The following is a 12,206-nucleotide window of genomic DNA, read 5'->3' on the forward strand; positions in this document are numbered from 1 at the left end:
ACAGTTCTAGTGGTGTGATCTATTGCCCATCAAATTTGTAGCCGTTCTGAAGTGAATGCCGTGACATGTTTCCTTCAGTTTAGAAATTGACTTGAACTTACAAGCGCTTAAGTCAGGGGAGTGCAGTATGTGGTATAGCACTTACCAGCCGCATCAGTCATACAAATCGGTAAAAGCTTGCACTGTATGTGCTTGAGCATTGTCCTGCAAAATGATGGTCAGGTCCTGCAGAAAGTGTCATCACTTCCGTCTCTGTGCTGTTTATTTTTGGAACACAACCTGTGACGTACAGTGCAAGCTGTTGGTGATTAGTTTGACTGATGGAGCTGCTAAGTGCTATACCATCTACTGCACTCCCCTGACGTAAGCCCTCATAAGTTCAACGTGATTTCTAAACTGGAGGAAACACTTCATGACATTCACTTCAGAACTGCTACAAATTCATCAGTCAATAGACTGCGCCGCTCAAACTGTCAACACAATTGGCACTGCTAAGAGCATCCTACGACTTCCATATCGCTGGCAACGGGTTATACACAATGCTGGTGAGTACTCTGAAGGTCAGTAAAACTTTGAAACATGTGTCTATTTTGTGCAAACTGTAAATAAATAGTTGCCACTATTAAAGTTCCAACCCTCTTATTGGCAGCTACATTTTATGTAAATTTACTGTAAGCATTGTTTACACAATAGTAGTTACCTGAATTTGTGTCATCCATGCAGTGTAAGAAAGTTGATAGCCCAGTTCAGTTTAAATAGTTTAAATGTAGGTTGCAGTATATGGAGAATTTTTGAAAGATCACAAAACTTGTAGTAAATGTACATATGGATTAAATTTACATTGAGCCTCATTTGATCTTTAAGGGAGAAGCAATGTGACTGATAATAATGTAGCTAAAACAACTCAGGTTTTCATACTCTGAAGGAGGACATTGCCCAAAAGCTAAGCAATGTCTTCAGTTTTCTTTTGCTGTGTTTTACAATCTCGGGTTACACAAATTATAACATAAGTGGTGCTGTCTTCTTAAAAGTTCATCAACAGGATATGCATAGCATTCTGGTAAAAGTACAACTATCTTAAGTTTTTAACCTTGTTTTTGTGCCTGTTAACCACTCAGTGCCTCAACTATATTGTGAATACCTATACATTTACTCTTTTCATTTTTTAAATTCCATCTAGGGCTTTCCAGTACATTAAATTTGCAGTGATGGCACATAGGAATATGTGGAAATGTTTCTGAAATAAAATAATCTTTGTTTATATATTCATATAATTTCAATATATGAGTAACAAACCATGTAGGTAAAGGCCCGTAAAACTTTGAATGAAAGTATTAAATATATATGGCACAATACAAAATCCATACAATGAGTCAATAACACACCACATGTTTACTGTAATTATGTAATATGGATATAAAAATAACATTAATTATTAATAGTATAATGAACTGGCCATAAATGTTGCAAACTACTGTTATCTGTTGATATATCCAACTCCATAGTTTAACTTCTCTCTGAGGTCACAGAGTACATGAAGTACAGTCACTGCACAGTGGCTCGAATCACAATGGAACAGCTCCCGCTGCACCACGACCAAAGGGGCTCACAGAGTTTGTAGTCAAATAGTATGAGCCTCTCAACCTATGCAAGAAATAATAAATATGTTTAAACAATATTGTGTATTCAACAATACAGTGGATAGTCACATAATTTGATTAATGTAAGTACTACACTGAGGTGACAAGTCATGGGATAGAGATATGCCCATATGCTGATGATTTTGGAAATCATTAGGGAATTCAATATTCAGAGATCTACAGTGTCAAGAATCTGCTAAGAATACCAAATGTCAGGCATTACCTCTCATCATGGACAACGAAGTGGCCAACAGTGTTCAGATAATGAGAGAGCAGCAGCATCTGCATATAGTTGTCATTCCTGACAAACAAGCAACATTTCATGAAATAATGAAAGAAATAAATGTGGGACATACGATGATTGTATCCATTAAGACAGTGTGGTGAAATTTGGCATTAATGGGTTATCACAGCAGATGACCTATTAGAGTGTCTTTGTCAACAGTTCATCATCACCTGGAGCACCTCTCTTGGTCATGTGACCTTTCGATCCAGTTGAATCGATCACTGACCTGAAATAGTTACGTTCGACTACTTTGAGATCATTTGTATCCATTCATGGATTTCATGTTCTCAAACAACGATGTCATGTCATCTGGCCACAATTGTTTGGAATTGGTTTGAAGAACACTCTGGACAATTCAAGAAAACGATTTGACCACCCAGATTGCCCAACACAAATTCAATCAAACATTTATTGGTCTTAATCAAGAGAACAGTTTGTGCACAACATCCTACAGTGGCAACATTTTCGCAATTATGGACGGCTCTAGGGGCAGTACGTCTCAATATTTCTGCAAGATACTTCCAACAATTTGTTGAATGTGTGCCATGTCACATGATGTTATGAGGTGTTCCATGACTTTTGTCACCTCAGTGTATATTGGATGTGTTCTGTTGAGTTCCCTCTGGCTCCAGGGACTTGACTCAATGAACTCCTGAATAATCTGATTTCATCCACAGCCAATATCTATATTGCATTCTTCTCATGGCCATTGTTATTGGCTTCTTATTTAATTTTGGAAATACTTCTGGTTGGGAAAGTTGTGGATTTGTGGACACAGCATGCATTTACAGAACAACCTTATTGTATCCATTTACTATGCACAAGGTTAAACTGAATTGTCATACCTCACACTGTAAACAAACAAAAAAGAAAGCACATTGCATTAACAATTTGAATTCGAACACTTTTCATTAAAGATACTTACTATGTAAAAAATTAGTATATAACTACTTCATAGGTGAGTTCCTACTACATCCCATAGCTAGTGGCACCATCTGATGCTACACATAACTGGAAAACTGGCATAACATTACCAGAGGGTCCTTGTCACCAGGAGCACTTTCTGGTAGGACCATGCCAAAATTTGGTATATAAGTCAACCAAGGGTTGGTCTGAGTCAGTTATGATGTGGCCTGTGGAATGTGCATTGCGTGTGCTACCGGTCTGGCGAGGGTGGACACTGTTTGCCATAGACCTAGGTGGAATTTGGATATGGCGTGGACTAGTCTTTGCTTTGGAAAATGGATTCAAGTTAGCTTGCACTGTTTCCAAGGTGCATCCTGTAGATTTCTCTGGTTGTAAATAAACAAAAGTGAGTCTCATATACCTTGTGTGGATATTAATATAGGAAACAGGTGCATGCATTTAAGAAGTCAGTTAATTTGCAAAACTGCCTGTAGTTAATCGTGTTCTACATTATAACAGAAGAAACTTATTGGAACTGTTATTCCTCTAATCATGTAACTCTTTCCTGGTATGAACATACTGGTGAGCTGATATAGGGAAAAGTTGGATAAGACAGCAGTCTTAAGCTATGGATAGTTTTTGTCAACCCTTTTTTTTGGTGGGGGGGCTACAATCTTGGTAGAATCTCTCTACAATCTCATTAAAATGTATGTTTTACTCCAAAACTCGAGAAAGTAACTTTCTTATAGGAATGTTTGTCATTGTAACCAAATATGCAGTTAAGATGATGAGACTGGATAATATAACTAAGCCAATGATTTACTTTAAACAACAAATTATTTTAAATTTTGAGGTATGCTGTTTTTTAGTAGCTAAGAAAATGAATCATAATAAAATACAGTTGATAAAATTAAAAACAGTGCATTTGATCCATTAGATGGATTAAGCATCTAGTAATGTACCAACAACATTCAATTGCTAGAAATCATTTCCTTAATCCAACAGCTCTTTCATGAAACCCTACCATGCACAAAGGTCTAGGAATTCAGTCACAGAATTATTCACAATAATTTCATTTCCAAAGGCAGTGTTTTCATTTTAAACTTCATCACAGCTGATGATTGCAGCATGTGTCATTACTCTCACTTGGAACACTAGAATCATAGTTAAGTTTTCCCTTTACAAACTGAGTCTATCACTCTGCAGCAGAGTGCAGACTGCTTTGAAACTTGCTGGCAGGTGGAAACTGTGTGGCAGACCAGGATATGTATCTGGAACCTGCTCTTTCACAGGCTGTGTTTTTCTTAAATGAGTTAAGCAGGCATGACTCTCACAACCTGCTCTCACAGCTTTACTGTACAGAAACTGTTCTGCATGCACTAGAGCTTTTGTGAAGTTTGGAAGGAAGGAGACTATATACTGACTCAAGTAAAGCCATAAGAGCAGGTTGTGAATTTTTCCTACTTAGCTCAGTCAATAACATCACCAACTCTGAAAGGCCAGATTCCAGATTCATGTCATGGTCTCCCACATAGTTTCAGCCTGCCAGGGAGTTTGTTTTCCCTTATTCAACACAATTAATGTAGTTTTATCCATCATCAGTTTTTTATGTCTATATCATCATTAGTGTAAACATACTGGAGATCAATAGCATCTTAATATTCTGCTGAGTAAAAGAGCAGCTGATGAATGAATGGCTTCTTCATCTTAGTGGGAATCAACAGCTTGGCTTGGTTTTTTACAGCTGCCACTGTTTGCATTTTCCACTTTTTCGTCTTCCTCTTTTCTTTGCCAAAGACATGTTTTTCTTAGATCTCGTAAATCTGCCCTCTCACCTCCCCCATTACAGTCAGAAGTTGTGGAGCTTGGAAGTTGTGCTTCTTTCAGTTGGAGGATGAGTAGGCAACTCATAATTCTGTATTGCTGAATGGGATTAGAATGTAGCTCAACTGAATTAAAATCAGTAGTCTACAAGTAAGTGAATGTGAAATGTTGTAAAGCCATAGGATGGTTTGCACAGCACAGTACATTACTAGGTATTACAAGTGGCATTGCCTTTTCCTTCCTCAAACCTTTGAACTGACTTACCCCGTCCATTTACTAGGAGACATACAGTTTGATGGGGATTCTGAATCATGCCACAACTGGCATTTTTTCACATTCATACCCATTGCCAGAGATCAAGGAAGTGAACAGTGTCAGATAAATATCCTGGTAGTGACTGGGAATCAAACACAACACCTTTGGATTGGTAGGCTGGCACTTTACCACTATGTCCCTGAGCGATGCTGGTATATTGAAAACAAAGTAATGTGCCCCATAGCTGCACAGATGGCACAGTAGGGCAGGGAATGATGGTAGTGGTGGGGGTTCCATTGTGGGTGGACACCACGCAGTAGGGAAGGTGCAGTTCAACAGCTGATGATTGCTCACAAGTAGGACTTGTGTGGTACACGTAGCAAGTCTGCAATTGATTGTATTAACAGGTAATGCCAGTATTATCGATGCCAGTATGATTGACAAGTCACTCATTTATTATTAAAAATACAATAGGTTACAGGATTATGCTGGAAACACAAGGGAAGCAGCAATTTAGCTTCATGTGACTTGTAAGCCTTTACTTTCTCTTTCTCGTTGCCATGTTAAAATTAGCTTCATTTGCAAAACCACAATGACAGAATCTTAAAATAGTCTATTATTAAGCGAAAAAATGAGGACAAGTCATTTCAATAGCTTATGAAAATCCCATTCTCAGTATGAAAATAAACAGAATTTCTTCTGTTATCTTGTTGCAAACCCGTACTAATTCACATTTCACCAGCTATTGATGGCTCCTAAAATAATTACATTAGTTCATTGAAAAAATCTGTACTCACTCATGTGTGGTGATAGACAAGAAAGTTTGCAAATCAGCTATATGTCAAAATAGTCTCAGTTTTGTGCACAGTCATTTGCCAAAAACTCTGTGATCTCAAACGTTTTATGAAGTGCGGGAGACGTTGTGCATATTTCACTTTCACTTGTTAGAAGTTGTGAGCAGAAGGGAGTGCTCTACACAAAGTTCCATTACCATAAGATTAGAGAGAGATATACAGAGTGATTCTGTGATTATGACACAAACTTTTACATGTAATGGTGAAGGGTAAATGTATCAATTTGAGGCAAGAGACCTTGCTCCAAAAATGTTAAAGTCAAAAAGTGTAAGTGAAAATCATTCTGATACCACTGACAGTGGAGTACTTGTACTGGTACTGTTTTTGCTAAGATTGTGGGTCAGGAAACTTTGAGAGGTGGTAATATGGATCGAAACAAGAAAAAAAGTGCACTTTTTTCAGTAGAAGAGGTGTCTCGCAGTACTGAATAGTAACAACTGCCCATTGCTCTTTCATAGCCCTAAAGATTATTAGGCATTTTTCTCCTGTTTTGGTCCATGCTACAGCTTCTAAAAGTTGCTTACCCTACAATCTTAGTAGCAACAGTAGCACTACATGTATTCATATTTATTTATTTATATTTATTTATTCCATGTGATCTGATGGTACACAGTGTGTTGCAGATGTCGGAAAATATCATTTAACATTGTTAACATATATTAACGTAAGCCTATAGTATCCTAATGTATTATATTGCTCAATGTTTTCAATTTAACACAAATAGCAAGATTACTGCTCTAAGTATTCATTTACAGAGTAAAAACAGTGACACAACAAATATGACTTCACGGCTTTGCTAAATTTTATGTTATCTTCGATGGACTTAATACTAGTGGGAAGATTGTTGAACAGTTGGAGGCCCATGTGGAAAACTCCCTTTTTACACAGTTGAGTGTTTGTACGTATAACATGCAGGTTTGTGTTTTTCCTGGTGTTGTGTTCATGTATTTCATTATTTTTTATGACTCTGGGGTCAGTTGGCACTATGGGTTTTCTGAAGAATTTTAGAGTCTCAAGAATGTAGAGGCAAGGCAGTGTAAGGATTTCCAACTTTCTGAAGATGGGTTTACAGGAGTCTCTGGGTTTGCTCCCAGTAATAATCCTCATTGCTCTCTTCTGGATTCTGAATGTGCTCAGAGCAGCTGGAGCATTTCCTCAGAATATTAAACCATATTTTAGGTGGGCTTGTATGTAAGCGTAGTATGCACTGGTTAATGTTTTCAAGCTAGCACATGTTTCCACTGTCAGAGGCATCAAAATAATTTTCACTTATAACTTTCAAAATGGTCATTTCTGGAGCAGGGTCTCGTACTTCAAATTGACACATTTACCCTTCTCTGTTGTCCTTGAAAGTTTGTAACATCATCACAGAATTACCCTGTACATCTCTCAAGTTTACATTTCATGTGCAGCAAAGTACAAAGGCTGGTCAAAAAATACCCCACCTTATTTTTTATTGTTGAAACCAACAGTGGTATCAGGATGCATGCACACACTATGCTTATAGGCATTAGTGCACATGCCTGATTTTTTTCATGACTGCAGAAACAACCAGTTGCTGGGTAGCTGTTGATAAGTGAGTTTGTGTTGTGGGAAAAATGACAGGACAGTTGGAATGACATTATTGCATCAAATTTTGTTTTTAAGCTTGGCAATTCTGAAGTTGACACATTGTGCAAGATTCGACAACTGTTTGGGAATGAAGCAATGTGTACCACACATATAAAGTGGTGGTACAACAGTTTCAAAAATGGCTGCTCATTTGTGAAGAGTGAAGCTCATTCAAGTAGGTCCTCAACATCTACAGATGAGGTTGTTATTGATCACATAAGAACCCTGGTGATACAGGGTTTATGAACCACGATCAGAGAACTTGCAGACAAGTTTAAAATAAAAGTGATACCTTTTGAACAGCTTTCATATGACCTAATACACAGCAAATGCAAGCTAATGGTGACTCATGTTTTTAATTGCAAACTGTTTGAATTTATGTAGTAACTTGCTTAATGTGGAAAAATGAAAATAAATGTGAGATGATTAGTTATCTCATTTATTGAACAGTTTCTTTAAAATTGTCTGAAAAAGGTTGCAAAGCAGCTTTCATGTACATAGGAGAGACTGTTTCATTCATAATGGATTAAGGGCATAGCTCAGAGGTGGCTACCTCTAAAGAGCAGAGAGTTGGACTCTCCAAGTGCTCAGAATAAGACTGCATTTTTGTGCTGGAATCAAGTTATCTTGTGTGACCTCCAAATATAGAACTGTTTAGAGAACTGAGATTTCAGTAATAAGTAACAAAATTGATGCAAGTATTTAAAAATATGAAGGTCTTACTAAATTTCCAAGTAAGATAGTTAACTTATGAAAGTTGTTAATGGATAAGTTAATGATGGTCGTCTTACTTCCCATTTGATTCATCATCTCGGCAAACATTGTCATTGTTAAGTCAAGTAACACTACAAGAAATCAATTTAGCAGAAAGCAAGAACTGTACATCAGCTGATGAATTTTGAGCTGTCCTTCATGAATATCATAATCATGAAGAAATCAAAGATATGAAACTTCCTGACAGATTAAAACTGTGTGCCCGACTGAGACTCGAACTCGGGACCTTTGCCTTTCGCGGGCAAGTGCTCTACCATCTGAGCTACCGAAGCACGACTCACGCCCGGTACTCACAGCTTTACTTCTGCCAGTATCTCGTCTCCTACCTTCCAAACTTTACAGAAGCTCTCCTGCGAACCTCGCAGAACTAGCACTCCTGAAAGAAAGGATATTGCCCGCGAAAGGCAAAGGTCCCGAGTTCGAGTCTCGGTCAGGCACACAGTTTTAATCTGCCAGGAAGTTTCATATCAGCGCACACTCCGCTGCAGAGTGAAAATCTCATTCTGGAAATCAAAGATAGTTTACAAACATCAAAAACTTATATGCAGTGAACTCCAAAACACTTTTGCTTATGGCAGATTTTACAAATTTTTGGAGCTTGATATACATAGCTAGCTGCTAGAGGTCTCTGATGATTTAGATGCAAGCCTTTCATCTGGACATCTTTGTAAATTATCAGATCTGTCTTCTTAGCCTTTTCATTCTGTTGCCTGATTATCCTACATTAAAATGTATTGCTATGTGTGAAAAATACAATACTCAGAAAGAACTCTGAAGATAATGTAGAACAATGTACCAGCAATAAATGATTATGAGTGCAGGGAGAAGGCATAGAAGTAGGCTCAGCGGCACTATTGCTGTGTGACCACGTTGTGTGCCAATCTCACATCACCACCACCACCACTACCACCACCATAATCATCCTCTTGACTGTCAGGGATCATATGTGATGCTTGTCCCATGTCTTGTGTGTCGTCTATATCACCTAGTGTAGTGCAGCATGGCTCAATGGCTCATTTCAATGCTGTTGCCTGTGCTGTAGCTGATAAGTGACTGCTACCCGGCTCCTGTGATTGCCTCTGCCTGTGTTAACGTGTGACCTTGCCGTGTATAAGTGGCATGTTCAAATTGCAGGCCAGCCTCTTGGTAAATAAAGGAGGCTGGCTGCTTGCTCTATGACAGCCTAATCTCTTCTTGTTGCTTTCCACACTTGTTTGTTCCACGACGTATGCATTTTATTGCTTGTAGTGATAAATTCCAATTTGGAGTGGCAGTCCTTCCACATGGCCCATCTATTTACATCTACATTCATCTGTTTATCATTTATTGGTTCAATATTTAACCATTTTCTCTTCATTTTTTATTGCATCTAATTTTTTACATTCCTTCACAGCTCTTTGGAATCTCATTTCAGACACTTTAATCTTATTTCTCTGTCATTTATAATGGTCGAAGTCTCACGGGCATAGAGGAAAAGTTCCAATAATATCTGATTACAAAATTAGTTGTGACCATCTTGAGCTGTCACAGCATATAAGTATTTAGGGATAATACTAACAAGGGAACCTCCCCATTGCACCCCCCTCAGATTTAGTTATAAGTTGGCACAGTGGATAGGCCTTGAAAAACTGAACACAGATCAATTGAGAAAACAGGAAGAAGTTGTGTGGAACTGTGAAAAAATAAGCAAAATATACAAACTGAGTAGTTCATGGGAAGATATGCAACATCAAGGACACTGGGAACGCAGGAGTGCCGTGGTCTCATGGTAACGTGAGCAGCTGCAGAACGAAAGGTCCTTGGTTCAAATCTTCCATTGAGTGAAAAGTTTAATTTTTTATTTTCAGTTTATGTGACAAACTCTTATGTTTTCATAACTTTTTTGGGAGTGATTATCACATCCACAAGAAAACCTAAATCGGGCAAGGTAGAAGAATCTTTTTACCCATTCGCCAAGTGTACAAGTTAGGTGGGTCGACAACATATTCCTGTCATGTGACGCACATGCCATCACTAGTGTCATATAGAATATATCAGATGTGTTTTCCTGTGGAGGAATCGGTTGACCTATGACCTTGCGATCAAATGTTTTCGGTTCCCATTGGAGAGGCACGTCCTTTCGTCTACTAATCGCACGGTTTTGCGGTGCGGTCGCAAAACACAGACACTAAACTTATTACAGTGAACAGAGACGTCAATGAATAAACGAACAGATAATAACTATGCAAAAATAAAGTAAGTAAAATTTTCACTCGAGGGAAGACTTGAACCAAGGACCTCTCGTTCTGCAGCTGCTCATGCTACCACGGGACCACGGCGCTCCAGAGCTCACGTTGTCCATGATGTTGCCTATGTGGCCCACGGACTACTCAGTTTGTATATTTTGCTTATTTTTTCACAGTTCCACACAACTTCTTCCTGTTTTCTCAATTGATCTGTGTTCAGTTTATCAAGGCCTATCCACTGTGCCAACTTATAACTAAATCTGAGGGGGGGTGCGATGGGGAGGTTCCCTTGTAAGAAGCAATATGAAATAGAGCAATCATGTAAAATCAGTAACAGGGAAAGCAAATGGAAAAGAGATTTGCTGGAATGGTTTTAGGAAAGTGCAATGCAGCTATAAAGAAAATCACATTCAGGATGGTAGTGTGACCAATTCTAGAACATTTTCTAGTTTTGGGAGTACTTCTCAAGTAGGCATGATAACAGACATCGGACTAATTCAGAAACACATTACTAGGATTGATACAAATCAGTACAGCTCATACAAAAGTTTAATATAAATGCTCAGCAAACTTAAATGTAATACCCTGGAAGAGAGATGAAATAGTTCTCAAGAAACCCTGTTGGTAAAGCTTAGAAGACTTGCATTTGAAGACAACTGTGCTGCTGTTATGCAACCACTAACATGTATCTCACATAGGAATCATGAGAAAAAGATAAGAGACATCATGTCATGTGGAGGCATTAGTCATTTTTCTCTACCTCAGTAAGTTAATGAAATAGGAAATAAAATCAATAATACTGGTATGACATAGTGCGTCGCATAAGGAACATCATACCAGTATTGTTGATTTTCTTTCCTATTTCATGTAAATGTGAAACTGCTGTAGTTTTTTAAAACTGATTTTTAGTTTTTTGTATTCATCTTGCTCTCTTAGATAATTTATTCGATTTAGAATATAGTGAATTGTGAAATATGGTTTATTAGTCTCATAACATACATAATAAAAATCATTTGATTCAGGTACAGGAGACATGTCAAAAGTTTGGTAAAATTTTACTGTAAACATAGAAAGCTGATGGTTACATACAGAATAATAATAATAATTATAATAATAATAATAATACAATTTTGTTTTGTATACACAAAAAGGCAGAGATAATAATAATAAAAATAGTATCTAAAAATCTAACACTAAATTACCCTAGCTCAAATTATCATGTCATCCTCTAAAAATTCTTCTATTGAATGGTAGCATTTTCCCCCCAGAATCTGATGTAGCCTTACTTTTAGGATCTCTGGCTTAACATTAAATATATTTTTGCCCATCCATTTGTTATATATTGTCATCCCCATATGCTGTGGAGCCTGTTCATATAATTTCAATTTGTGTGTGGGAAGCATAAAATTATTTTTATTTCTTGTGTTGTATGTATGGTTAAAATGATTTTCCTCAAATAATTTTTGCCTGCTGTGTAGGAAGATATTAATTTCATAAATGTATATGGAGGGTACAGTTAGCATTTGCAGTTATCGAAATAATGGGTGACAAGATTCTGTTTTCTGTGCAGTACACACGTACATGATAATTTTTTTCTGAACTTTTTACTTGTTCTCTTGTCTTGTCACCCCCCCTGCGGGTCCGGGGATTAGAATAGGCCCGCGGTATTCCTGGCTGTCGTAAGAGGTGACTAAAAGGAGTCCATCCCCCTCACGGGGGTAGTTAGCGCCTGCGTCCGGAGACGGACGGTTCCACGACCTATCATCGTGGTCTTTTTGGTTTTTCACTTCTCGTTTCTTCCTTCCTTTTGTTGGTTCCTTTCTTTGCTCTT

At 37.8% G+C, this 12,206-nt stretch overlaps 1 protein-coding gene across 1 annotated transcript in view; it reads right to left on the bottom strand.

The window, feature by feature from the left end:
- Positions 1-1,319: 1,319 nt before the first annotated feature.
- Positions 1,320-12,206, bottom strand: part of LOC124788452 (inactive pancreatic lipase-related protein 1-like) — a 180,739-nt gene continuing 169,852 nt past the window's right edge. The window contains exon 8 of the mRNA XM_047255724.1: positions 1,320-1,644. Coding sequence (XP_047111680.1) covers positions 1,566-1,644 — 79 coding nt within the window. The 3' untranslated portion in view covers positions 1,320-1,565. The remainder of the gene's footprint in view (positions 1,645-12,206) is intronic.

The sequence above is a fragment of the Schistocerca piceifrons genome, chromosome 3, assembly GCF_021461385.2.
Source record: "Schistocerca piceifrons isolate TAMUIC-IGC-003096 chromosome 3, iqSchPice1.1, whole genome shotgun sequence".
In the NCBI taxonomy this organism is placed as follows: domain Eukaryota; kingdom Metazoa; phylum Arthropoda; class Insecta; order Orthoptera; family Acrididae; genus Schistocerca; species Schistocerca piceifrons.